Source organism: Hippocampus zosterae, chromosome 14 (genome assembly GCF_025434085.1).
Source record: "Hippocampus zosterae strain Florida chromosome 14, ASM2543408v3, whole genome shotgun sequence".
Classification (NCBI taxonomy): Eukaryota; Metazoa; Chordata; class Actinopteri; order Syngnathiformes; family Syngnathidae; genus Hippocampus; species Hippocampus zosterae.
Window position 1 is genome coordinate 7,910,704 of NC_067464.1, and position 27,924 is coordinate 7,938,627.

A 27,924-nucleotide genomic window follows, 5' to 3' on the forward strand; every position below is an offset into this window, starting at 1 on the left:
ATTACGAGGCGCCAACTACAACAAATACTGTACAAGGAGTTGTCCGACTGCGTGTCGTTTTTACGTCTTTCATTGATATTCCAGCATTAGTGCGGAAATTAATGGTGGGCAGAAATGTCTGGAAAGGCAAAGGATATTCTGCAGCTGGACCTTTATGGTTTGCTTGGAATTGAAAACACTGCTACGACGAAGGAGGTACGTACAGCATGAGCGAGCTAACCTGTAGATACATTTTATTCAAGGGAACTACGTACAAAAATAATCACGTCGTATTTGCAGATGATTCGATTCCTTATAAATTTAGAAAATTGTGCGTAAATAAGGAGAGAATAACCATTACATGACATTTCCTGCCTGTAAACAGTGAACTACAAATCAATCATGGAATGTGTATACATTGACGTTTTGTGCTTTGGGTCTACGGGTGGATATATTCTTTTTGGTGTCAACGATTTGTGTTTTAAGTAATTAAAGAAGAAGGAGGGTCTTAAGTACAAGTTTGAGATGAAAGAGGAGAGAATCAAAGTGTCCTTTAACCAATCCTTATGGATCCGAGACGTCATGCTCAAAATGTGCACGTCGGCTACAAGCTAAGTCAACAAGAAGCTGTAGCATCCATTGACGAAAAAAGAGATTGGTTCACTTCTCCTGTCCCATGTGTTGTGTTTATTATTTTAGTTTATGTTAACTGTTTTGTTAAGCGCTTTGTTACAGCTGCCGCTGTTGTGAAAGCGCTATATAAGTCAGCATGTATTGTATTGTATTGTATTGTACAATACGACCAAACACTGCATGGAGTCTAGATTGCGCGTGTTTAATTCAAAATGTCGCTAGGTGGGGATGCTGCACAAGTTTTAGTCGTTCACAAAATGACTTGAAAGGGAAAAAATAAAGTTGGACGTGAACTTCACTTATTGTCCCTGAAACCAGCTCCCAAAATAATGGACTTATGCTTGTCTCTAATTAGATATTTGCTGACCATTCCCCATTGTTTAGTCATTAGTTCCACTTTACTTCTAATTTTTATAAGGGCCACACCAAAATTTCCATAGTCTCAGATCATTTTTTGTCCATTTTCCCTCTTACTTTTTATTTCACATTCCAAAGTGGTTGACCATTACATAGTCGTCCGTTTGCTGATCATCTCCCCTCCAAACCACATCTAAAATCCACAATCGAGATGGCAAATCAACATCACTGCCAAAATAAGGGAAACAGCAAATTTCTTAATTGGAAAAGTCCTGTCTTTTACAGAGGATTGTGCTGCAAGCACTTATGGGGGTTTTGGAACCAGAATTAAGATTCTAAAACACAGTAGAGGTCTGTTGATTGCTGTTTGGGATGTGCAATTTTTGTGGCCGGAATATTTAGTCTGTGGGGGGCTTCAGTGAAGACAGATGTCGGGTGATGGGCAGTTATTTGGCCTGCTGCTCGACCACGGCTATCATTTTGTTTATCATAAAAAAGGCAAGAGGCTCATCCCAGATCATATTTCTGTGGGCTCTGTCATTGTTTCTAAAGCTATTGCATTGACATGTGAGATTTGCATTCTTTGTCTTCTCCTTCCATTTTGTTGTCACTTTTGTCAACTGATGAGTGCTGTGGTAGCTGGCACGCTAAGAGTCCTTGATTAGCCAATGTTATAATAGTGGGGTGCACATGTGGCCATACTTTGTACCCATGTATATCAACAAGCATTAGATCAAAATGACCTCACGGAAGGTTTAACTTTCCACTGATTACCTGGTGTGACAACATCAACAAGCCAAGACGCCACACAACATACAGTGGCTTGAAAGAAAAAAGTTTGCACACCCCTGTTCAAATGCCAGGTTTTTGTGATACAAAAAATTGTTTCATGGGACCATAACACCTCCTTCCCTTTGTGCCTGCTAATTTCACCCTCCCAGCTGAAGAAGCCTTGTAAATGGTCGACGATTTGTAATTAAGGAGGCTGGACTCACCCCACAGTATTTTCTTTACCAGGATCAGTTTATCGATTGTAATTGTCCCCTCAGAAGCTTTTAACAAGGACATCGCAGACATTTTCCACCAAACCCCACTGTATTAGGCTACTGTTGGTCTCTCTGCTTCAATATATGCTGGCCTGTTAACTAAAGCTTGTCAAGTACAGCAGATACGCAAACACCCCACAATCTCACTGAAAGGTGTTCTTTAACTGTAGTAAAGCGAGTCGAGCTTTCATGTGTTATGAAAGCATATTCCCATTGAGCCGTCAGCACACCTCACAAGAATTCATTTCAGTCAGCATTAACGGTTTAAGCGATATGCATGTTTAGTTTAAAGTGTCATGAGAAAAATCATTGGATGTACTGGGGGAAATGATCCAATTTCACGCAGTTGGTACGAGAATTATTTGTTTGCGGCAAATAATACACACATCTTTTTTCATTCGTCAATGACAGCAACAGCGACGTGCGGTGACAGGTAGAATAGCTCCTGCAATTCTTGTTCCGATAAATGGCAGAAGATATAATTATAACCTCCCTTTATGGGGTGGCATGGCATAGTGGGAGAGTGGTCGCTTCCCAACCCAGAGGCCGGATGTTTGATCCCCGAGTGTTGCAATCATGTCAAAGTGTCCTTGTGCAAGATACTGAACCCCCAGTTGCTTCGATGCAACTGTCGATGCTGTGTCATCGGTAGGTGAGTGAGGTCACGGTGTGAAGCGCTTTGAGTAGCCGAGGTCGAAACGCGCTATGTAAGTAAGTGACTCCATCCAAGAACCGAAGTGTGTGCAGTGAGCCAATGATGACGATGTGCAACATAGCGTCTCCCTTACAGACTACGAATACCGATAATAAGAGTCTCGGAGTCAAACTGCTCAACTTATACTAATATTGTTAAACATCTGCTGCAACAGATGTAGGCACTTGTTTGTCTTGTCTACTTGCTGCAGATGATGATAAACATGACACATAGAGTTGTGGGATTTTTAACCTTTTTTTGAATTTTAAATAATGTATAATGTACACAACTTGACATCATCATCTGTTTGGCTAAACTACCTTTCCCCAAAGTTTGCATTCGTTGTTGTCACACTGATTTTCTTTTTTGCTCTCAAAATTGTTTTCACTTGGTCAAAAATAAATAAACATGACATTTATTTGAAGAAGTATTTGATTTACCTGAAAAATGAAGTTTTCCAAACATTTAATGGGTGATTAAAGCCATGCCTGACTTCTAATTGCTTCACAAATAAGGTTGAATATAGCGGTGTGTTTCAAAATACAGCCTTATTCTGTGTTCGCCATGACAGGGCACGTTTGTTCCAAGTCTCTGAATATATTTGAGTACTTAGGTCCTCCGATTTCCCTGTAGATAAGTGTGAGAAGGATGTTACAAACTCTCCTGGAAACTTGAGGATAAATAAACTGAACAATTATAAAAAAAAAAGTATTGAAGAATACTAAATTGTTCGCTGATTCACAACAACATAGTAAACATTCTACACTATACAGTATTTTCTTTTTGTTTGCTTGTGAGATTCTAAATGTAGGAGGTAAAGGTTGAACGTAGTTGAGGAGTGTTGCTTGAAAAAAAAAAGAACCCATCAGTTGTTTTTTTTGCCGTTCCATTTGATTTTGTGGAATGTGCTTTGGATAAGTTTGAATGTCAATAAATTACAATTTGCTTCAGTCTAGTTATTTCTGAATGTCCGTAAATTACAATTTGTTCCAGCTTGCGATTTACAGGGCACGCAGAAAAATGGAGGAACCGGCAGAGGGAGGCGAAAAGGGGGAAAGTAGGCTTAGAACACCAATAAGCGCGCATGGCACCATTTCCCAGCTTTGCGTGTCAGTTTGAGGCGAGACAAAGTCTTTGCCAAGCATCAAGGCGAGAGGCTGCCTAATGATGACTGCTCTCTCCTTGAGCTATTTATTGTTTGAACCGTACATGAAACAAAATGGAGTGAGAAGACTAGATTTGTGGTTCTTACCACCCCCCGCCCCTCTCGAGTTAAGTCCGCACGAAAAGAAAAACATTCATGCCAGGGGGGCCGAGGTGTTTGTTGCAAAAGACTAATGAGAGGTGCTTCATTTGACCTGTAACATATTGGCAGACGGATTTATGCTGTCGGAATATAATGCAGAACAGAGGCAAAGTTGCCTGACAGCACGAGAAGAGCTTGTAGCAAGAATAGTAACTTGTGCAAAACAATGACGTTTTTGTTGTTGTTGTTGTTGTTGTTTTTTAAACAGGAAACTCCAGAGTGTCTCTCCATCACCCACTCGCTTCCTCTAACGAGAGCTTCTTTGATCATAACTAGTCCCAAGATCAATAAAGTAATGGTTAACATTCGGGCCACTGACCCCCCGAGTTAAAGAAAATCATTTAATAGGTAAAGCATCAGACATTCTATGACTTCGATTACGTTACCTGAGCACCATTTACATCACAAACCTACTTTTCATTCTGTGTGTGCCACAGCGGTTCCTTTCCATTCATGTGTCAGAAGGACAGGAAACAGGGTCAGCGTTAATTTCATCCAAAGAGTACAGCCCCCGATTTTTTTTTGGTGTTGTGATGTACATGCTGTATCTTTTTGTGTTATTCTAAAGTGTTGGTCTCTTCATTTAGATCAAAAAAGCCTATCGACAGAAAGCTTTGAAATGCCATCCAGACAAGAACCCCGACAACCCAAAAGCAGGTAAGTGAAGTCAAGATTATAATTTTTTTTGTCTCCCTCAGAGCCATCAAGCAGCCATACAATGAATTTGGAAGCTTGATTGGCTTGCTCTCCTGTAGAAGTTTAAAAATGCTGTTTAGATATGTCAGTCAAGGTCCATTTCAGAACCACAGTTGATACATTTAGTTGGTTCTCATTGATTTTCTAGCCAGATGGAACCAGTCAAATTACGTCCGGTACGTTTTTGCTTTCTTGTCTGGTCTCGTCTGGCAGGCAGTCGCAAACCAGCAAATGTATAATCACACAAGGAAATCTGTGTGTACCTTGTTGTCAGACGGGCAAAAAGACACCTTGGAAAACAGGCTGGCCAATATATCAAGTGAGGTTTCTGCGGTTTTTGGATGGCTCAGACAATTCTTGATTATGTCATGCAGGACAATGAATGTAATTGGTGGTGTTGGGGCTGGAGAGGGAGAATGTAAAAGCAGGGGGTCGGTTTCCCAGAAATGGAAAAGAAGCGGTTTGGAGGGCCTCAACACTTGAACCCACGCATGGACAGTCGTTGTCCCAATCGCACGAGACTGCAACCAGACTGGCATGTGCTGCCTCTCTGGGGAAGGTTGCATGCATTTGTGAGGTCAGTTAAGGCATCTTAGGGGTGGGGGGGGGGCACATCCCATTCCTTTCCGCTCAATTCCAAACGTTGTGCCAGCTTGAGCGACCTCTTGGGCATGGCAGATCTCTCCCTGTTGCATTTCGTTGTGTCGCTCGTTACCGTTTGTGGTAACCTGACCTCTGCTGGCAGTCTGATCCCCGAAGCCTCCCGTTAGTTAGAATTTGCCAATCCCAACTGGGAGTAACCATGCTGCCCTGCCAGACCTCCCATAAGAGAATAATTAAGTTTGGCTGGTATAGTGCAGTCGCGTTGCATGATAGAGAGCACTTGTGGTCTTCTTGTATGCTTTTGTGTGTGCGTGTGTGCGTGTGTGTGTCGGATGACAACCGAAGCGGTAGGGAATATTGCGTGGTAGTGATGATTGTAGCCTTGGCCCCTCTCGGCACGCTAATGGAAGACATGGGGCCGGTGCAGTCTTGCCGGCTTGTCACCGGAGATTTTGGGACTGACTTGGCACTTTTAAGACAACAGTCGCGAGCCTTCTCAAAACCGATGCAGCAAAATGACAAATAGAGCCGTTTGATTTTTATGAGTGAAAACATATCTTGTGGGTTTCGGTTTCAATGATTAGTTGTTGTATCACTTCTCTCTTCCGCAAATGCTCCAGCGGAGCTCTTCCACCAGTTGTCTCAGGCTCTGGAGGTGCTGACCGACGCTGCCGCCAAGGTAGGTTCCACTGAGTCCCGCTTACCCTTCTTGTGTGGCTTCGGATATGCACACTTACAGATCATTTATCCTGGCATTCATCTTGGTGTTTTCAGGCCGCCTATGACAAGGTTCGCGCTGCCAAAAAACAAGCGGAAGAACGAAACCGCAAACTTGATGACAAGAGAAAGAAGATTAAGCTCGGTAGGTTCCCCGTAGAAAAGGCCAATTGCAACTGGTTTGCGTTGTCATTCATCACATCGTTTCAGTTTGAAAGTGTTTTGTGATGTTTTGCGGTTCCCTCCAAAAGTATTGGTACGGCAAGGCCAATTCCTTGATTTCGTTGTACGGTATACTGAAGTCATTTGTTTTTCAGATGAAAAGATGAATGTGAGGCAAAATTTGACGCCTCCAGCTTTTTTCCTCCCATGATATTTACATTTTGTCTCGTCCTGATCTTTTCACCTGAAACTCAAACATCTTCAGTAGATGATAAAACCGAAGGAATTGACCTTGCAGTTCCAATCCTTTTGGAGGGTATGTGTTCAACCTCACGGTTTCAAAGAGGACTTACTTCCTTTATCTCTGATTTTGACAGACCTTGAGGCAAGAGAGCGACAAGCAGAAGCAGAGAAGGAGAAGAATGAAATCCAAATCACAAGAACACTTGAAGAAGAGGTGAAAGAATGAAGGAAGTGCACAGGCTGAAAATTCAAATTTCACTCAACTACCAGCCCTCAAGCATTCGGTTAACAATTCATTCCTGTGTAGGACATTAGAAAAAAACAATGCACTCTGGAGCTTGCACCATTTTTTTTCTTTTTTCTTTTTTGAAAAAAATCAATTTCTTGACTCTCATTGAATTGAAAGCTTCCAAAGTTTGGGGCCATAAGCAGATTCTCCGTAGTTTCACTTTCATAGCATAATTAGATGATATTGCATGACTTGACGCAATATAAAATTCAGTAATGCAATGATAAATGAAAATGGTGCATGATTCTTGCCTTGGTGGGGAGAAGTTCACCACTAGGGGGCAGTGTCCTTTTTTCAACCAAGACCCAAGACTTGTCTGTTTTCTTCTTTTTTTGACGATAGCAAGCATTACATACCGTATCACATTGCTGATTTGGTTGTTTCCACCCCAGGAACGTGGCAGCCAACAACATGATCAACTTTTAGATATCTGCATCTCCTACTCAGTCATGATTGAAATTTATTATTTTTAATCATGACTGCAGCAATGCTATGTCCAGCTCTGTAAACGCCATTTTCTGTAATTGTATTATTATTATTATTTTTTACTTGTCCTATAATAAATGCGATGGTGATATTGATTTATTGTTACTCAATGAAATGCCAAGATTCCTATTTTTCCAGCCCTTTAAGTTGTTACATCTTTGTATTGTGTGCCTTTTTCCACCAGATTATTCGTTTGAGGGAGGAGGGATCCAGACAGCTTGAGGAAGAACAGAGGCTCATCAGAGAGCAGATCCAAAGAGAACGAGAAGAACAGCAGAACACGGGAGACTACAGTCACAGAAGTACTTCTAGTTTTCGTTTAGAACCTGATCCAATGTGCTAGTTTGCGTGGCAAACTGAACTAGGGCCAGCACCATGGAGCTCCATCTGACCTGTACGAGTTGAGTCTGCACGAACCAAATCGTTTTACTTCTCATATGAGCGAAACCATGTTGTCAAACTGTCAGCGGCGCTCAGGCAGATTTTACCAGATATTAGTAACGCAAGAAACAATGACTAGATTGATATGTGAAAATTTGGCATAATAACGCTTTGAATTGGACCACTTTTCTTTCTTGGCAGGTAGACATTGGCATGTTTATAGAGGAATGTCAAGCATCAAGCATCAAGCATCAAGCACACTTGCACACACAAACACTCGGACCTCAAACTTGACCTTCATGTGCATTTAAATGTTTTTTTTTTGTTGCATGAAAACTATTGGGTTGACATTTTGGAGACATGAGGGGGTGGAAAAGAGTCAAATAAATCAATTGTATGGATGCGTGTGAAGGTAAGGGAAATGGGGAGTGTTGGCCCGAGATTAGATTTCTTTTTGTGGTTGTGCAATTACTCATGCGAAGATCTTCAACTTGCACGCAGTCAGGCCCCCCGAAGTCTGGAGCAGTGTTCTTTCTCTTCCAAGAGGCACTCTGTAGATGATAAGTCTGCGGCGTTCACTATGTGACAGCCCAATTAAAATGGCGATCCATTTGCATCAGTGGTTGCCTGATCAAATCTTTGTTTTCTTCATCTTTTGACTTCTTCAAGTAATGCCTCATTTCCCACCCCGCAGACTCTGGAGGGGGAAGATGTTCCAGGAGCAGCGTCACCCCCAAATTGAAGGTAGATCTGTGTGGTTTTAGTTCCTAAGAGAGGTCAAAATGAGGCTTCTTATTCCGTCTCCAATCCCTCATTCGTGAAAAGGGGGATATGGTGCTTTTGAAAGTGCAGGACATTGGTGAAACTCATCACTGAGCGCCAATCTCAGTTCAGTACACTTTAAATGGCCAAAAAGGAGCTTGTTATATTTCTTCCCAGTAATGGCCTGAAATCTTAACAGACACTGGGGATGCTAGCTGATATTTTGAAACATTACATCTGGGTTTCAACTTTTGATTGCTGTCCAGTGCAGGAGGGATTTCCTTGACATTTTTGTGCTCATTTAGAACAATAAACAACAGCCCCATGGCGACCAATGTCAGGGCATGTCACGGACATGAAGCCTCAGTGCGTTGTATTTCAGGCGAACTGGGTTTTGTGTTGTTTTATTTGTGGTCGGACCCCAAATTCCTTTCGCCATGTCTCATCCTTGACAACACTTTGAAATCAAAATTCTTTGGTTATTCCCTTTTGATACCATCCGCTTTGCAATTTCCGTGTTAAGATTTTCATTTGCGTCGTCCTGTTTTATTTCATTTGAACGGAGAGAAATCGTGAGATGAAACGTGAGACATCACATTGAGCGGCAAATACTGAACATTTCAACTTTGACCATTATTGTTAGTAAAAGGGACTGTATAAATATTCACATTCCCAGAAATTCAGCCTCTTCTTTGACAGCAAGCAGAGATCTGGAGCTGAATCAACACTTTGTCCTTGCCATTAATAATACTGCTTTATTTTGTGATATTTGCTGGGCCATAACAATATGATTGATTGGAGAGGTTGTGCAAGATCTAGTTTTAGCGGCACAGGAAGTCATGAATTTTTTGGCTGTGTCGCAAGCTTTTTGTGGAGGCTGCTCCTTTGCAAAGAATGCTTGCCCAGTAATCGCTAGAACAACATCATGTAATATGGTGGGAATCAAGGCTGAGTTAAAAATATAGAAAACGCACGAACCATTATTCAGATGGATATCAAGCTTTTCAACACTCTGTCCTCATTCCATGGATCTGCTCCATGGAGCTCTTGAATTGCCTCAAAAGATATCGCTTTGCATTCTAGGTCTCGTTTCTCACAAACGTCTCTTTCTCTTTTCAGTTGAAGTGGAAGTGTAAAAATGACGACGACACAAACGGTGGCTACTGCCAAGAGTTCATTCTTAAACTCCTACAAAAGGTAATGACACATGACAAACTGCAAGAAAGATCACAATCACACCCCGTGTTTGCTCATGAAAAGTTTCCCAGGAAATTGAAAGAGATTCATACTTTATAAAACACACCTACTCACTCTACCATGGGCGAGATATTTTTGCATTAAATATTGCAGGCAAAATCAGCATTTTTACCTCAACAAAAAGTAAAAACATACCGTTATATATCTGTGGTTTGGCGACTTAACAAAACGTGTTTAACGCATTGCTCCAAGCTATCAAACCTGCCTACAAATATGCACGCAACTGATGCCTGCATGACTTCAAAATTGTGGATAGTTTCATTTTTTTTCTTCTTCTTCCATTTAAACAAGGCCCATTAAGTTTTGTTGCGGTGAAAGTGCTGAAGGCAATGTTGCAGTGCCCTTCTAAAGGCGCGCACGCCATTGTTCATGCCCCTCTTCCCAGGTGATTAAGCAGTGCCAAGAGAGGTATGAGGAAATGTGCGCTTCTCATGCAACTTGTGCGCCACCGTATGCTTCCATCCCTCACATGGCTATTGCGGCACATATGCCGCCCCGAAATGAGGATAGGGCAAGTGTCACTGACGTCAAGCTGTGGAAAAAAGCGTTTGAATTTCTCCTTAGCACACACTCGCTTCAAAAGAAACCTAGGTGGGATGGCCCCGTGGGATGACTGTGGAAAATAAAGCTGTCGCCTTTTTTTTTTTTTGAAGAACTGTCGGAGGAAAAATATTTTTTGTTTGACATGGCAAGCTGTAATGAGTGACAGTTAACGGCTTTGAGTAAGAGAAATAGCCACCACCGTGTGGGGAAAACAAGTATGGAACGCGCAAGACTGTGGCGTGTAAAATAATACATTCTCTTTGTTTCTTTTGATTTGTGGGTAGGGGATTGAAATGTGCAAATATTGTTATTTTATGCCGTTGAGCGTCTTTTTTTTCGTGTCACTACGTGGGCTTGCTTGGGAGTGCGTTTAAGAAGCAATAACATTCGAGAGCAGTTCACAAAGTTTTGTTTGGTGCAGTAGAGGTGCCATTATTTTTATTATTATTGTTATTATTAATTCCCACCTAGTGTATCCCGGATGAGAGCCAACACATTTTATGTTATTCATCAAATGTATTCTCCTACCAAGTTACGGATAACATTTTTGACCTCTTTTGCCTTACTGGCTGAGTCCTTTACACAGCAAACCTATGTAGTGTGTGTATGTTTTTAGCTATTAAGTACAAATTGAAGCCCAACTTTTTCCCCCCCATGTGTTTTCAGTGTTTTATTGCACATCTGATTTTTCTTGCGAAGGGTTTTCAAATGTTCTTCATAATTTTTTGTGTGCGTCTCTTCCCGTTTGACTTTTTTCCTCTTATTTCTTATTTCCAGTATGGAGACGTTTCGAATGTGATAATGTCAGGCAAGAAGAAAGGAAGCGCTCTTGTTGAATTTGCAACTGTGAGGGCAGCTGTAAGTACCTAACTCTTGGTCTATGGCTCCTCATTTTGTTTGTTATGGCTCCTCCATATTGTTTGTTAAAACATTAAGATCTGTTGCATACAATTTCAGGAAGCCACATTTATTCCCTTCTGAATTATGTGAAATCCCGGTTCGTTCATTTTAATGCGGTCCGCTTTACTCAAACCACAACAGCCATAACATATGCTTAACCCACAAGAAAGTATCAGCCGCATCACATTTTTTGGTTGTTTTTGTTGTTTCCTGCTCACAACATTTTTATTTTTTTTGCCCAAAGACTATTTTTGCCACTCACCTGGGAAAATCGGTGTTGTCTATGCCCAAACATCTGTAGGTTGCAGCTTTAGTAGTGGCTCATAACATCGCAAAATCCTTGACTCCTCTGGTAGTGGATGTTCGTTTCGAGTACATTTTAGATGATAAATATTTTTTTCTCTTCATAGGAGCTGGCAGTAATGTATGAAAGAGGCCTGAGTGAAAATCCATTGAAGATTTTGTGGCTTGAAGGCCAGCCAGAAGTTGACCCTCCATCTCAGTTCATGTCGAAAAAGGTACAGATGTTCAGTTACGGTACTTGAAAATGTTGGACTTCTTTTCACACTTTTCATCATGTGCACCAGCTTCTTTTTAGAAATATCTCCTCAGGGTAATGCTTCCAGTAAAAATCCAATTTCCTAAACACTTCCCCACAAAAGAGAGTCATGTAAACCAAGTTTTATTTCATATCAGTGGTGCACAGCGTGCAGCCAGGCTTTTGCTACAAATGCATGGCTTTGAACAGTTTGTTTGATGAAATGATCTTCAGTTTATTTGCTTTGAACTCAAGAGGCTGTGGGCCTGCGTTGGCTTGAGGCCTCTCGGTCCGCTGCTCATTAGTGGTCCTGACCTGGAGGGCGCCAGGAACGCCGTTCTTCGCGTAGTAACACAGAGGGTGCACTGTGCTATAATGTTAAGCTAGCACGTAACTGTGCCCGCCGCATAGCTCTTGAAATTGAAACCCTCTTTTGGATCATTTAAATATAATCCTTTGGATTGGAGAAGGATGGAAGGAATGTTCTCTGTTACTTTGTTTCACACAAGCAATTTTGATAGATCTTGATCGCCTTTTTAAAATGTATCGCCAATGAAGTTTTACAAACCCCAGTAGTAATTTTGTTCTTTTTGCACCTGCATGCAACAGGAGAGTACCGGTAGATGAAATAATCAACAGTTTAAGACTTTCAGGGATAGCGGTCACTACAGTGGACAGTTTATTAGCTATCTCTGAGTCTAACAAACTCAAGTTTCACCCCCTCAAGACACCTTGCCAAGGGCGATTTAGGCTTTGCACTGGGAATTGTCACACTAATCTCTTGAAATGGTATTACAGTAACCTAGTTAGCCTTACTGATAGCCAAAGCTGATATCTTCATAGATTTAATTTTGCACCCGAGACTGAAAACAACACAGCTGTAGGGGGATTTTCAAATCAGAATTCTCTGGGAAGTGTTCTCAATAAGGAGGCCCCTGCATGACATAATGTTGATCCACATCTGGTTTTAGGTCAGTGGCCAAAACCTGAGAGGTCCCATCTCACTGGATATTATCTGAAATCAAACAATCAGATCCCTCTCCTGTTATTTATCCCGCTATCACCTCTGCACATCGGCCAGCTGCAAACACACAAGGCGAGGGCTCTTGCGAGGAAGAGCTTCCAGTCCAAATGTAGTGCTCTCTACTGGGAACAGACTCATGCACACGCGTTCAGGACAATACTTCAGACTCACAGCCTCCCAAAAATTAGGCCTAAACAGTGGGGGCCGTGTGTTTTCATTGACAACCCTGACTCCGCCTCGACAGGCTTCTCATTATTAATGTAATGTCGTGTTTTTAGGGGCACAGTGCAGTATCCCACAGATGTCACCTGCAGCCTAAGTCATTCCCGTTTTCCCATAAATCAGTTAAGAATTGATTAAACAGCTGAATGTTCCATCTTTGATGGAAACCTTCCCATGGTCTTGAATTGAAAAGCCTTTTTTGAAAAATTGATGTCAAAAAATTGTTGCATGCTCGTCAGGTTGATTCAGTGTTTGAGACTACCGGTATTTAGAAAAGCTCAGAAAATCCACAATGAGCCCGAGATAAACTTCATCAACATGTATGACAAGAAGAAGGAACAGGGTTTGGGGAAAAAATGATGACAAAGACCTTTATCGTGAGTACAGGAAAAATATACCTAGTTTTTAACCTAGATTTAGAAGCATTTACCCTCTGTGCTAACTTCAGTTCTGTTGGCAGCTTGTTCCATTTCCGTGCAGCATAACAGCTAGATGCTGACGCACCATATTTGCTTTGAAGTCTGGGATCCACTATTTGACACGAGTCTGCTGACCTTAGATCCCTACTTGGTTTATATTCTATCAGCGGTCCTTAAAAGTATTGAGGACCAAGGCTATTCAAAACCTGATAACCTAACAAATGACATGATGTTACAAAAAATTCAAACCAGACTACATAAAGGTAAAACCAATCGGGAAATGTCGGTCGTTTCGCTGATGATTTGGGCCGATTTTCGAAGGGCCATAAGCAGCCGATTTAATCGCTTGGCCGATTAATCAGTTGGGCCCTACTAAAAATGACGCTTTGGAAAATGTATCATGTCAATCAAGCACTATACTGTCAGTGCACTCCATTTACCCTTTTCCATTATCATGATCCTTGATCAAATTGGATTTTTCATTTCATTACAGCTTTTATATAAAATCCGCCCAAGATCTCATGACAACACGTTTCATATTGTTAATATGCCGTTGGAGGTTCAAGAAAACTGATGTCCTAGTTTTATTGGAAGGACGCACTGGTTTCAATTATTGTGAAATTACCGATGCAGAGATGTTTGTATTTTTATTTGTTTTGGAAATATATGATGTGATTTTAGTGTGGTCCAAATTATTGTGTTAGGAGACTGTTCTGAATATCTGTTTTGGAATGCTTTAGTCCCAACGTTATTTAATCAGATAAAATGTACTGCCTAGACTTGACACACAGCTCAAACAATGTCAGTTCCACAAGATGGCCATGTGTGTTTGAAACCTGCAATACATTTCAGTAGCATCAAGTTATGCTCGGAGACGCGAGTACATTAGAAAGACACACTGCCAAAACAATCTTTTCAGTGTTTAATCATAAAAGCTACGCTCAAAGAGATGACAATGCTCGGAGTATTTTGTGTGACAGCAAGTTTAGATGTTTGGAGAGAGAGAAGCAGTACCAGATGTGACTGATATTTGTGCTGTGCAGGCAATATATATCATTGGATTTCAAATACTGCCTCCCCTCCCCCCAACTCCCTTCTTGAGTCAATCATGTGGCAGACCACTTGTTGAGCAATTGTTTATGCGATTTGTCACACTTGACCTCCACAAATAAAACTTCACATAAAACACCAGGATTTTTTGTATTTGCCTTTTCAAATATAGCTTTACATCACAGGGCGTTAACATCTCACGGTTCTTTTCTCTGACGAACAAAATTTGATTAAAGTGCCCTTGTATCAGACGAAGAATCATGCCCACGTCATTACATGCAAATTGCCTCCTTGCAGTGAAGCTTACTGCTGGTTCTTATTTGAACAGCACAAAAACAGTTGTCTTTAAAGTCACCTGCATGCACAGGACAGCTAGGAAAAAAACAAGATGAACCCTTGGATTGAATTACTGGTTGAACCTCCTTTGGCTGTAGTAACCTCAACCCAAGGTTTCTTACAGTTGCAGATTAGACACCCACAATGATCAGGATGCATTTTGGATCGTTGACAAAACTGTCTCTGTTCCACAAGATTCCGGTAATGTCTAATGTCAGTAGCTCTCTTGAAGTCATGCCAAAACGACATCACAATCGGTTTGACGCCAGGACTTTGGATATAAATGAGTACTACACTTTCCAGGTTACAAAATATTTCAAAAATTCTTGATGTTGTTCATCAGTCCACGGGTAGATATATTGTTTAGAAACTGAGAAACCTTTTCCCACCTCTGAAAAATTGTGAAGGGAGCATCACGGTGTAGGTGTGCTTACCCTGTTTCAGGGCCTGGACAGCTTCTTATCTTCAATGGAAAAATGACAAGTCGATCAAGATATTTTGCGACGGCCGTCTGACGTTGAGTGTTACAGCAGGACAATGATCCCAGACGCAAATCAACAACAGAATAGCCTCCGAAGAAAAAAAAAATGCCATCTGGAGCAAACGAATCAAAGTCTTGACCTCAATCCGGTTGAAATGCTGTGGCATGATGAGCTATTCATACCAAACATCCCAGGAATCTTGCAGAGCTGTAATGGTTTTGTGAAGAGGAATTCATCCTGATTGTTGTGCATGTCATCTGCAACTTCAAGAAACATTTGGTTGTGCTTACTGGCGCCAAAGGAGACTAACCATATTATTGCATCCAAGAGTTCACCTTGCTTTTCATTTCTGTCCAGTGAACGTTGACATTTTCAATAAATATATAAAAAAAAAAACCATACATACTGTTTGTGCGGTATGAATTGAAACCAAATCTGTTTATTCAGATCACACCACATGTTATGATCATTCACATTCTTTTTTCGTCTTACCCCGCACCACTGCAAATAAGACTAAATACTGAAGTGAAGCGCCTTTATTCTGCTTCTACAAATCTTACATTTTCATTCATTTGTCAAACAAGAACAAATTTCGCCACAATAGATTTTTTTCCCCTCTGACAAAGTGTCAGACAAAGGGTAGTTTGAGCCACAAAACCATCAGTTGCAGGAATTTCAAATATGCATTTCTTTACTTCTCCAGAATACCAAAAAGTACAGTTTTTTTTGACAGAGAAGCATTTCACAATGTGGTTTTTTTTTCTGAAATCAAAATGTCAAAACAATCGGACGCTCAGTCCAATAGGGGTAAACCAAACAGATACAGGGCAGGCGCGCCCACAGCATTGCTGTTTCTGTTGGACATGTACAGAATTCAGAAGTCTTTTTCTTTGCCACTTGTGGTCCACTCATGACCCGCGTGGTACTTTGCTTTGTGGCTCATTGTGGCTTTACCCCACAACTGGTTTCAAGCATCTTTCTATCCGCTATGAAAGATGACTGGCTGGAGATGTGTCTTGTCTTCCTCATTCCACATGTGCCCACATTTGCCTGCATTCTTTGACTTTTTTCATGTGCGATTTACAACCATATATTTTTCATGTCAGAGGTTTGTTTGGTCACCGTGTTGTTTAAATCCTCATCAAGACTTTCACAGCTGAAATGGTCGTCTCTGGTCTCTGGTCGTCTTCCCTTAACACCCCGCACATATATGGAGGTATCACTTTACCATTGACCACTTTCCCTCTTGTGTGTCATTCGCCAGAGTGCGGGACTCTGTTTGCAGCTAAGAAAACAGCCTGTTCCATTTTTTTTTCTCTATTCACTGAGATCTTGGACCCGTGGCGTGGCTCGGGATATAGTGAAACCTGCCACCGCTGGCAATGACTTTTATTGGAAGCAGAGCTAAGTGTTTGTTTTCACGACATTGTTAGGAATAAGAGATGGGGGGTACCTTGGTCTACCTTTGAGTGGGGCCTCAGAGATGCGTGCGGAGGAAAAATTGCCCTCTGCTCACAGCAGATTGCCAAGCACGCCAAGGCATCGCAGTTCCAGGACCTTGGGTTTCAGCTGCAGCGTTTTCTTTTCTAAACGCTACACTGCTTAAGCCAAACCAGCAGTCAAGTATTGTACAGTGCGGTTTGGGGAATAACAGAAATATTAAAGGGAGTACACCAAAGGTGAAAATGTACAATGCATATGCATAGTTCAACATCGACAATATCTCAGCAAAGAGGAAATGTTAAGCGGAATACCCAATCTTTGTACCGTGAGCTGAGCTATTTCGCTCAGTGTTGAAGTTTGTCCATCACCTGCAGAACATCATCCAAAATGGAAGGGCCCAGATCGAGGCTAAAAGAAAAGCCATTGTCCTCCTCTTTTTGTTTCTCTTGAATTTTGTCACCGGCCGCCGAGGAGTCTCCATTCATGTCTGCACTCAGGTCGCCCCATCCAGCTCTGGAAAACTGAGTGGTCGCAATGTTGTTTCCCTTTTCATGCCTGTCCACCAATATAGTGTCAGCTTCCTCGCTGTCCAGCAGTGGCATCGAGTTGCATTTCTTCCTCTTTTGGCTGCCATTGTCCTGCTGCTCCACAGAGCCCTCTGCCTCCATGTTCAGACGAGGGGGCTTTGGTGGTGGCGAGCAGGCCGAGAAGAGATTTTGCTCGCTTTGGGAGCTTTGGAGAAGTAGACCTTGGCCCATTTTTAGGAAGGAAAGGTCTCCAAAGCTGTCTCTATGGGCGTCACTTCCAATATGTGAAATGTGTCGGAAATCAGCCAGCGGTAGACTGATCATGTTGACCGAGAGAACCTCTCTGCGCTTTGAGTGTCTGCTTGACCAACGGCCAGTAGGCTTTCTGTGCAAGGATGCTCTAAGTGGCATCTTGGCAGTGTTTAACACAGAATTAAATATTTTTGTTTGTCCAGCAAAGTCGTAGAACCCCTTTGTATGTCCTTCTTTGTTCAATAGTCAACGCTGGGAATATGACATTTTGAAAGCATCATTGCCATCTGGAAAAACAAAACAAAACAACAGAAGCATTATCTTATTGTCATACTCAGTTGCAATGTATTTTTTCTACCTTTCATATCTGTCAAATATATTTTTTAATCAACACGTGGTGGAGCGGTTTTTGAAAACTGTCCAAACCGATCAGTACATTGTTTTACTTGATGAAAAATTGACAGATTTCCAGATTGTTCAAAACTATATTAAAAAAAAACAAAACAAAACGGTGGGCTGTTATCAGTCAAACACACAGGCAGCCATACATGAAATCTAAATGAAACGCTGAAAGAAAATCAAAAGCCTTTCACGTTTTGTGATTTATAATTATTGTATTGATAAAAGCAAACCGAGTGGACCAATACTGGCGCGTAGATTGGATAATCGAGTCAGCGTCTGTGATTTTTACAGCCTCCCAAACAGCTTCGCCCAGATTAGAGCTGCGTTCGTGACTTGAAACACTCACTCTGTCAATTTGTAAGCCACTACAGCAAACAGGTTTTGTTGGCCCGTAAAGGTTTTATCGGCACTTTGGTAGCAGCGGGAGATTGGAGCGCACGGACAAAGCGGCATTCCTATCCCAACATGTCAGTTTGGCCAAGGAGGAGATTCAGCCATGAGTTTTTGTCCAGGACACACTCAATGTAGCCAAGTTTAAATGAAAGAAGCTCATTCAAGCAGATTGGCCAAGAAACACTCGAAATGATCTCTAAAAGCTGCCATAAATTATTTAGCCTTTAAGATGAGGGGATCTAGCCCTTGAAAACATGAACCAGGATTCCAAAAAATAAATGATGGAATTATTTAAAGCTTTTCCCCTCCCGAAAAGATTGATCAGTTCTTACCTGTGTTCTTGAGCAAATACTGGATACTTGAACTCCAAGATCGCATACTCAAACTGCCATGAAACTTGGCTGTGCTTCACAGCGGAACACTGACGAGCATGACATGCCGGGACTTGTTCAACTGTTGCAGAGAAGGTTTCAATACGCAGGCCGGGGATGTAAACCAACCGAGATAAAATTGGGTTTTCCTCGGTGACCCAATCGAGTTTTTTTTTCCATCCGGATGCGTATCCACCTTTTCTTTTCAGTCCTTTCCAGCTCTGGTCTTTTCGTCAATAATCCTTCCGTGTGCCAACTCCCATTTTCTCTGTGGGTCAATCCGAGTGCACTGCCGTTGAAAGTCTCTTCTTGAGCAATAAACCAGGTGAGGTCAGAGTCTAGATGCGTCAAAGCCACCAGGTAGAAACATTTTTTGAAACAAGGCGTTTCGTCCTTCACCTTGCTCTCATCCCATTCTCGGACAGTTGCCAAGCCGTCAGATGATATCATCCAAGTTGTGAAGTCAGTCTTTTTTTTTTTTTGTCACCAGTGTGCTGCCGGACGCTTGGCTGCGCCTATTACGTACAGCAAAGGGTGGACGCGGTGCCAAAGCGACTGCCGCCTGTGTAATTGCATGATGGAGCGAAAGGGTGAGAGTGGTTGACTTTCATTCGTGCTGCAAGGTGTGTTTTAGAATGTGCCTGCTCCATAGCGTGTGCACGCCTTTGTAAAAAGCAGGAAGTCACGGTCAGTCAGCAAACAGGCCGGCTACCCAGAGGAGGAGGTTAACTGATCCCTAATCTCCATGTCATTGTCCCTCTGCTCTGCTGATTTCATGATTTCCTGACCCGCCGTTGGCTTGTCTAAAGCCCCTCAATCGTAGCACTCCGCAGGCCCTTCTGCCTGACTGGAGGCCTGCGGCGTCACTGTGCAATCAAAGCGCAGTATCGCACACAGACATGTGTGTGCAGGCGGGAGCGGTTACACAAGAGAGATAAAAGCAAGAGATAACCGGTTACAGTTTTAATTGTCACATCTCCCGACTTTGGAATGTGAGAGCGATCCAGGGATGGAAGTCAGAGGGAAGGATAGGGTAGAATCCTTTGTTGTGTTTTATTGACAGATAGAGCTTTGTGTTGAAATGCCTTTTGAGCTGCCCCCCCCCCCCCCATCCTCCCTCCCTTTCTCTTTATTGTATTCACTCGATTGATCTGATATTACCGTCCTGTTGAGTACACTCTTGCTCACGAATATTAAACATGGGAATGGACAAGTGGTATCTTTCACATTGATCTAATAAACAATAGGCGTTGCCCCTTTTGTTCTCTCGCCACGCACTCTTGATGCCAGGACTGTAGAGGCAATTACTCACGCAAATGAAATTATCATAACATTTACTCAACGGTGAAGCACAGCATTAATGAACGCTTGTCCTCTGAGAACCCCTTCCCCGCAACCACCGATAACCATGAAAACAGAACTGCTTTCTGTTATCGTCCACTGCATGGAGCTAAATTGTTACAGCCAACTCTGTGTGATTCTTTCACGCACACAAAAATTGTATTATAATTATTATTTTTTTTTTTTATGACCCTAAATTTTGAGAAGGTCACAACTAGACAAACCCATTCTCATTCTCTCTGCTGAAAGTAGAGCGGCTCAATTGAGTAGCTGAGTAGTTGCCCAGTTTTTGTGGTCATTTCTAAAACGCATTTGTTTCCTCATAGTTAGTCTTTTGTAATACCCTTATAGTAATTTAGATGAGAAACATCCCAGGGAGCGTTTGTCATCACTGTTTGTCTCCTGTGAGATGACTCAAGGCTGATTTGGTTTGACAACGCTTCCAGACAACAACAACAAACAAAAAAAAAACTCCACAAAGAGGAAGTGCATACATTCTGCGGCATGACTGTCACCAGACCAACAAATCCATCTTTGGTCTACGTCCAGGTGTGCCATTATTGAATCTTAGGATGAGATCTAACAATGCTAACACTAGTCTGTCTTGACAGTAGTTGTATCAAGCCAGGCATAGTAGGAAGATGAGTGCGGCCGGAGTACGGATGCTGAGACACGACCAGAAATACTATCTGATGTCCTGACGTGGGTTAATGCAAAGAGCACAAAGAAAAAAAACGAGAACAGCTTTGTAGTAACAGCAGTTAGGTTGCATCTTTCTCGAAATTACTGAATGAAATGTTAAATTTGTGCATGTTAAATTGCTCCATGTACAGCACTTTGTATGCAGCGATGGCTGTTTGAAAGTGCTTTATAAATACTGTTGACTTGACTTGACTAAAACACAATCACGACAAGGTCGTCATTACATTTCAGATGAGGCCTTGCTCGAGGGTTACGTCGACAAAGTAATTCACCAATTTTTCGCAAGGCTATATGATTTATTTACTTATTTAGTACCGGTAAATGTCAGAGGTCAGGCTAAGAATGTAAAGCTGTATCTCCTGGCTTACGTAATGATGAAAACAAGAGCAGAGCTTTCAAGTGAACTGCATGCACAGCATGGATTTGTTGGACTAACAAGAAGAAGCCCTTTCAACATGGCAACGCAGACTAAACGGGCACCACCTGATTGTTTGTTTTCAACTTCGATTTCATCATTTCTCTCTTCACGCCTGACCTCTTTTTCACATCTCCGAGGCCGAGACTGCTTCTTTTTTTTTTTTCCAATTTGATCATTATTTTTTTACCAGCCTTACAGCCGCTTTTGCTTTATTAGGAAATCTGTCGAAATCAGAGAGCTCTTCCTGGAAGGCTCAGATGCGAAAGACATCATTTTGCTTTTTATAACAATATATTTTAGGATATTAAAGAAGCCAAAGCACCACCCACTTGCTATTCCGGGATCCCTGAGCACATCCATCATGAGAAATTTGCCAGGGTACCAGGAGTTCAGGCCTCTGTTGCCATTTGTCTTTTTGCTGTTTATTTCCTTTGCTTAGCAATTTCCAAACTGCTCCATCCAAAGGCCTCCATTCTGTCCAACATTGTGACCACATGCAACCCTGTGCATACACGTCCACATATATGCATTTACCACGCTCACCTTCCCCACCTCTTTTTTTCCCCCCTCTTCTCTCTGTTACAAAATCCGCAGTCTACACGCAACAGCGATTATCTGTAGGCAGTCATTCTGCACATGTTTGTTACGACTTTGGGGAAACTATTGACGCAAGTGTTACTGTATACGATATACAGGGGTGCGCGTCAAAATTGGAGTATTCTTTTCCAAAACCGTACCGAAGATTGTTATTTGGTACTCATTTCTTTCCCTCTGCTCTTGATCTCATGGAAGAACATTTTTTTTTTAAATATTTGGACCAATCTCTGTGTGTAACAAGTTAGCGTTCAATCAGTGATTCTGTGACATTCAGCAGCTGCGCGTCTTGCTACATACACACTGGCCCATTCGCACGTTTGCATTTCAGCGGGTGGGCTTTTGTGGCAATTTTACATTTTCATTTTACGCTACATTGTGCATTGTGTATTTAAAACATGTGAGCTATATGACGGGTTGCCTTAGTTATTGATTGCAAGGAGGTATTTACTGAGACCATGTCTGCAGAATGTCGCTCTCTTTTGCTGCCTTATCAAAGGCGGTCCTGTGCTGGAATTCCATTCGGGCACCAGATGTTCTCAAGACATGCGTGTAAATGGTTAAATGCAGGAAGTAGATTCTGGACCTTAATCTCTGTGTAGTGTTTGTTCTTCACCAACAACAACACTGTAATCGACCAGACCTTTGGGGTTTTACGTCTGCTGCGTTTCATAATGAGTGATGATTAATCCATCCAAGCATTTCCAGAGGCTTTGTCTGTATAAGTTCACCTTGTTGCATGTGCATTACGCTTGCTTGCGTGTTTGTTTAATTTAGCAGGGATCTAACACACACACACACCCATGACACCCCCCCCCCCCAATAAATCATCCCCTCCATATCTCGGTGACACAAACAGTCCTAAAAAGACAACACAAGCCACCAGATAAATAGTTCCTTGATTAAATTCACCCGAGTGCTTGAGAGGCTGAGACACACGGCTGCCATTTCTTGTCTTGGCAATGACGGCTGCAAATATTGCGATTGGCTCAGAGACCTTTTGGTTTAAAAGATCTAGTGGCTTTAATTAGTAATCCATTGTCAAATACTACCTGAAAAACCTCTGTGACTTCAAGATTAGGATACAATAACCATGTAATATTTAATCTAAAGCGCTTAACTACACAGTCTTTTCAGTTTTCCGGCCTGTTAGTGAGACCTTGATGTAAAACACTTAAATCAGTAAGAGGTGCTAAAATCAGACTTTAAAATTTCACTTTGAAAGGTGGGTCTTGTTTTTGTTTTTTTTGGGCTTGCCGCATACAAGCATATGTGGCCTGTTGTGTGTTCAAACATAATCACTTCATGAATGAAAATTGACCTTTGATCTGTTTGGATTTCAAAACATCTTTTTTTCCTAGAAGGAAATAACTATACACACTATATTTCCAATAACGTTTGAACTTTTTTGAATCTCATGCACGTGTAAGAAGCAGCACACATGTCCACATATCCAATTAGCTTTGTGCAAGAATCCATGCCACTGTCTTAATATGCCAAATGCATATTTATATTTGTATAGGCCTGCTTCATCCAATTCTGTTTAAAAAAAACAAAAAACACAGGCCAAAAAAAGGACCAGCTCTATTAACTCATTTACTCCCAAAGACGTTTTTAAACGTCTTTTCAGACTTGGTCCAGAATTGGCTGGTCCTTAATATGCACCTAATGAGTCAATTTGTCCAATGTGAAATTGCCTTTTCCTTGAACGTGAGTCTGTTAGTCTTCCTCTCACATCCGTTGCTTTACTCATCTTGCATTCTTCCTTCGTTTGGAATACACCCAAACAGAAACATAAAGCAAACTACAACTGCATATATTGTACACGGGCAATTCAAAAGAAAAATATCATGATTGCTCTTCAAGCTTCTTGGCTGCATAACATCTGCTGCAAGACTACGGCGCAGTTTATTTTCATTTTCATGGATTATTTTACATTGGGGCAGCACAGAGGTTAGCAATTCTGCCTCACAGTTTAGAGGGTCTCGGTTTGAATCTTGAGTGTGGAGTTTGCATGTTATCTCTGTGCTTGGCTCATCTCGTGGCTCTCTGGCTCTTCCCAAAAGCATGCGTGCAATATCTTCAAGGTGTTTGAATTGTCCATCTGTGCGAATGGGCCCAGCTCACCCGCGACTCTCATGAAGTGAAGCGGTTTAAAAAAAAGTGGGTGGATGGAGAGATTTTTTTCTGCCAAAATATTCCATAAATTAGTACAGTATTGTGTTTTGTCACTCCCTGTCACTCACGCACAATGAACCGCTGATCTGATAACTTGCACCGGTGAGACAAAGACACCTGCATATCCCGAGCTGTCTTAGAACATAGGTGTCAAACTCAGGTCCTGGAGGGCCGCTGACTTGCATGTTTTCCAAGTCTCCCTGTTCCAACACACCTGATTCAAATGATCAGATCATCAGCAAGCTCTGCGGAAGCCTGACATTGAACCTGTTCATTTGAATCAGGTGTGTTGCAACAGGGAGACTTGGAATCCACGCAGGACAGCGGCCCTCCAGGACCTGAGTTTGACACCTATGTCTTAGAAGGAGTGCGAGACGATGAGCGGCTGTTTGGACACTCGACTGACTCACGGCACAGGAGGCACTCATGATGTCATTCCTGGCCCGGGGTCAACCTTGGTGCGTGCTGTTTTGAGCCCCAGCCGTGCGCTGATGTCACAGCGATAATCCTCAGCTTGTTTCAGTGTGCGTGTGTTTGTTTTACTGCCATCCTGCCTCTGCGGTGGCCTTGTTCCCACCTCCCTCGACTTTGCGCAGGCTCCTCTGTTTGTGTTTTGTGGTCACCTACTCACTCTGGGCCCCGGCATTGTCACGGCGCACACACGTATGTCTACGGGCACAGTAGGTGTCGAGTTAACAGGGTGATGCACCGGCTAAACATGCACATTAGTTAGCACCGTTGGGCAAGGAAATATCATTCATCCTTCCAGGAAATGTATCACACTGCCCAGAAAACACCTGACTTCCTTGGCCTGGTAACGGAAGGGTCCCATCTTCTCTGACTCGCAGGCTGTCACAGTGACCATTAGGGGGCGCGGTGGGGTTCACCTTGGTTGCCAAAGGGGGGGGACTGCGCTGTTTCCAACAGCTTGTTTGTATACTTGCTTGCGTCCTGTCTAATTTGAGGATGCAAGAGGTATTTAGAGTATCTAATGGCGTTTGCGTGATATTTCATCGTTACGTGTCAGACGATGGGCTTGAGCTCACATTGCTGGAATGATAATAGCAGCTTTCCTCAATCCAGGGGCCGCGCGGTGAGGGGGAGTCGTGGGGAACTTCCCCCCTTACCGACCCTCTCCTCTTCCTCAACACTTAGCCTCATTCGCTCAGCACATGGATGCTGGAGTCCCCCGTGATGCTTTCCAGATGCTGTAGTCTAGTGAGCGCATCGACAAAACCTACATCTCCTCTTTGAATCACTGGAGCTCTCCCCAGGACCTTCATGCACGGGCCCACTTGATCTCTCTTGCAGTACAATGTCTCGTTAAGGAGACACTTCCTTGGCCCGTCAGACTTTCTGGCTACGATCATATAAAACAACGGCTTTCTCTGAGGACACTTGGCCTCCAAAGCCGCAAAAGAAATGGTCAATTATGCTCACATTGACAATAATTGCCTGACTTCTGCGATATAGTCCATCTTATGTGGACTCGGTTTGTGCTGCGCGGTGTGTGACGTCATTAATTGCACAAATTCGGTGTGTGCGTGTCCAAGTGTGAGCAAGTGACATGGACCTGATGTTCGACTCTACTTGATTAGGCATAAACTAGTGCCCATTCTCTCTGAAAGGATCTCTTGGTCTCTTTGTGTGAGCTCGAGCCCTATAAAGCAATTAAGCGGCGACTGTTTGAGGCCAAGCCACTGCCAGGCCTAATGCGGGCTGCATAATGACCTCCGGCAACGGAATTACCCTGTCACACTTGTTCTCCAGGCTGCCGTCTCATGCGCACTTCACCCTGCCACGGTTAGGGAGATGAGAGCATGCAGAATGGTTGTGAAAGCAAACAGAAAGTGAACGGTGACAGTGTTGCGTCATGCGTTGCCCTGTGATGTCGTTGCCATGAGATGGAAAAAAAAACGTCTTCAACTGGCTAGTAATTTTGTGCCCTTCTGATATTTGTTGAGTAGAGGTAAGATCGAAGAACAAAAAAAAATAAGCACGATATACGGCATTGCAAATAAAACATCATGACGCGCACTCACCTTTTTGACAGTCTGTGTGTGTTTGTTCCTTCTCCAGGGCTCCCTGGCCAATGAACGCGACTACGAGAGCATGGTGATGATGAAGATGAGACAGGCAGCTGAGCGACAGCGGCTCATTGAGCAAATGCAAAAGGAGGACGATGAAGAAGGAGCCGCGTCCTAGCATCAGAGGACCAGGCTCGGCACCGGCCCGCAGCCGATAAACGGAACACCTGTTTTAAGGTTGAAATTTTCATTGTTGTTTTTGTGTCGAATCAGGCAAATCAATCTAGAAAGACCACCGAAAGTCTCTCATTTTAATTGGTATGCTAGTGAAGCGAGGGCGCTGGTAGGATTCAGAGTTAAGTCATGTGATCTCAGAGATAACGGGAAGCAGGTATGGATTGTGCTGCCTGAAGTTTTAGGTGACTGAACGGGATGGATGCCTTGATAACCGTGTTTGCAGATGGCGGAGCACGGCGTTTCAGTCGCTTTCAGGCACAACCAACAATCCTAATTGGCTGAATGGCCGGAAGTGCTTTCTTCTGCAAGCTTCTTATCTTTCCCCCCCGATGTAGAAAAAATTGGAATTAAAAAAAGAGCAATAATGTATTCACATGGATCGTTGTTAAGGTCCTGAATATGAAAGGCATTTGATAAGTCATTTCATGACCATTAAATCTTGTTGCAATCGAGTCAAAATGAGACAACTCTTCAACGTAGCCAAAATCCTTGCGCTGCGTTATGCTCATATACTTTGTCCTGTAACTCAGTGAAAACCGCTGAGACGTGTAGCGATCCAAACCACAGTCCGTGACTATGTAGAAGTCCCCCTCACCCGTCCCCCCCCACCCACGAACCAACCCTCAAGTTAACGCTGGAATGTGATGGGTAGAACTTCAGAAAACCGTCATGGCCTTTTGTTTCACACGCAAACAGACTGTCCATCTTTGCTCTACTTGATTATTGATGTCTTCAAAACGTGACTTTATTTTGAGGTGGGGGGGGGCTGTATTGGAAACACGATGCTGTTTATTTGACTTGGGTTTTCTTTCTTTTTCTGAAGGAGGACATGACCAGATGTATGCACTTGTTTGTTGCGGTAACCCAGGCAACATCTTCATTTCAACCTTAAAATTCAAGGCACTTCTCCTACCTTTGCTGTGTTGCATCCCTGAATAATTCCACAATAAATACTTTGTCCGGACTACATTCCAATACGCCCCATCCAAAGCTGAGTAACAGATATTATCACTTTAGAGTTGATATAACAGGTTAGACAATTCCAGTATAAAGGTTGATTTACAGCAGTCGGTTACTGACTAACAATAGCTGCACCTGCAGATAGGGACTGCATCTAACAGTGAACATTTTATAGAACAAAAGTGAATTATGTTTTTTTTTTCCAACTATGGTGCAATACACAGATTACAACCACAATAAGACAAATCCATCAATCAAAACTTTCTGTCGTAGCTAAGTGCAACTCAAGAAGTTGTCCGTAGTCATATGTTGTATCTGGCGGTGTATTGTTTTCAGTTGGTTGCCATGACAACTAGAATCTGTCATATTTTAGTATATTATATTATGAATGTGTATTTGTTTGCATATAAGCCTTGATATCTTGGTTTTTCTTTTAAATGTTTTTGTGAAATATTTTTCTGAAAGATCACTTCCGGTTTGGGGTCACGTATGCCGGATGGCGCGAAGGAACCAGAGAGACGGAGCGCGAGGGAGACTGGAAATGACATTGTCTGCGTCAATATATTTTCAATTTATCTAATGTCGGATTTCAAGGTGCACACGCTATGCTATCTTTGTTTATTCATTCAATGTGTCAAACAGATTATTCTAATGTTGATTGTTAATGTCTGGAATGTCTTTTTAGTTTTCACGTTGTCCCTTAATGGAAGCTAAGTAAAGCGATTGTGAACATCAGTACGAGACGTTGTTCTTGCCGGGAGCAATACATATGTCCTTCCTTATACAGTAGTTATCAATTAGATTATTTTCTCCTTTCATTTAAATGTTTATTGTATAAGTGGTGGCTTTTTCTGCAGACATTACGTTATTTAGGAATCACATGGCGGTTACACAGCGTCCAAACACTGCGTGCCACTCCCATCTTTGCTGTGTGGCTTTGTTACACAATGTCCA

The 27,924-nt window shown here is 42.4% G+C and overlaps 2 protein-coding genes across 4 annotated transcripts; one reads left to right on the forward strand and one right to left on the reverse strand.

Annotated features, from left to right (window-relative positions):
* Positions 1 to 27,705, forward strand: dnajc17 (DnaJ (Hsp40) homolog, subfamily C, member 17). Of its 3 annotated transcripts, XR_007966637.1 has the most exons (12): positions 1 to 195; positions 4,603 to 4,672; positions 5,935 to 5,993; positions 6,089 to 6,176; positions 6,571 to 6,650; positions 7,396 to 7,513; positions 8,287 to 8,336; positions 9,474 to 9,551; positions 10,932 to 11,012; positions 11,465 to 11,572; positions 25,826 to 26,010; positions 27,436 to 27,705. XR_007966637.1 is itself a non-coding variant. In XM_052085925.1 (11 exons), the coding sequence occupies exons 1-11, from the start codon at positions 115 to 117 to the stop codon at positions 25,949 to 25,951; spliced, it is 939 nt and encodes a 312-aa protein (XP_051941885.1). In that variant the 5' UTR covers positions 1 to 114; the 3' UTR covers positions 25,952 to 27,705. The 3 variants fall into 3 exon arrangements, 2 of the variants coding, with proteins under 2 accessions (XP_051941885.1, XP_051941886.1); XM_052085925.1 differs by having other exon boundaries at positions 25,826 to 27,705; XM_052085926.1 differs by lacking the exons at positions 10,932 to 11,012; positions 11,465 to 11,572; positions 25,826 to 26,010; positions 27,436 to 27,705 and adding an exon at positions 9,997 to 10,565.
* LOC127614611 (cdc42 effector protein 2) lies at positions 15,427 to 19,359 on the reverse strand. Its single transcript, XM_052085930.1, has 2 exons — positions 18,475 to 19,359; positions 15,427 to 17,634 (listed from the first exon to the last, which is right to left on the reverse strand). The coding sequence occupies exon 2, from the start codon at positions 17,504 to 17,506 to the stop codon at positions 16,913 to 16,915; it is 594 nt and encodes a 197-aa protein (XP_051941890.1). The 5' UTR covers positions 17,507 to 17,634; positions 18,475 to 19,359; the 3' UTR covers positions 15,427 to 16,912.
* Positions 27,706 to 27,924: the final 219 nt, after the last annotated feature.

Bases quoted from the DNA above. Each gene is read 5' to 3' on its own strand.
- LOC127614611 (XM_052085930.1), bottom strand. From the start codon at position 17,506: ATGCCACTTAGAGCATCCTTGCACAGAAAGCCTACTGGCCGTTGGTCA.
- dnajc17 (XM_052085925.1), top strand. From the start codon at position 115: ATGTCTGGAAAGGCAAAGGATATTCTGCAGCTGGACCTTTATGGTTTG. The intron at 9,552-10,931 runs GTAATGACACAT...TCTTATTTCCAG, and splicing joins TTCTTAAACTCCTACAAAAG to TATGGAGACGTTTCGAATGT. The intron at 11,573-25,825 runs GTACAGATGTTC...TTCCTTCTCCAG, and splicing joins CTCAGTTCATGTCGAAAAAG to GGCTCCCTGGCCAATGAACG.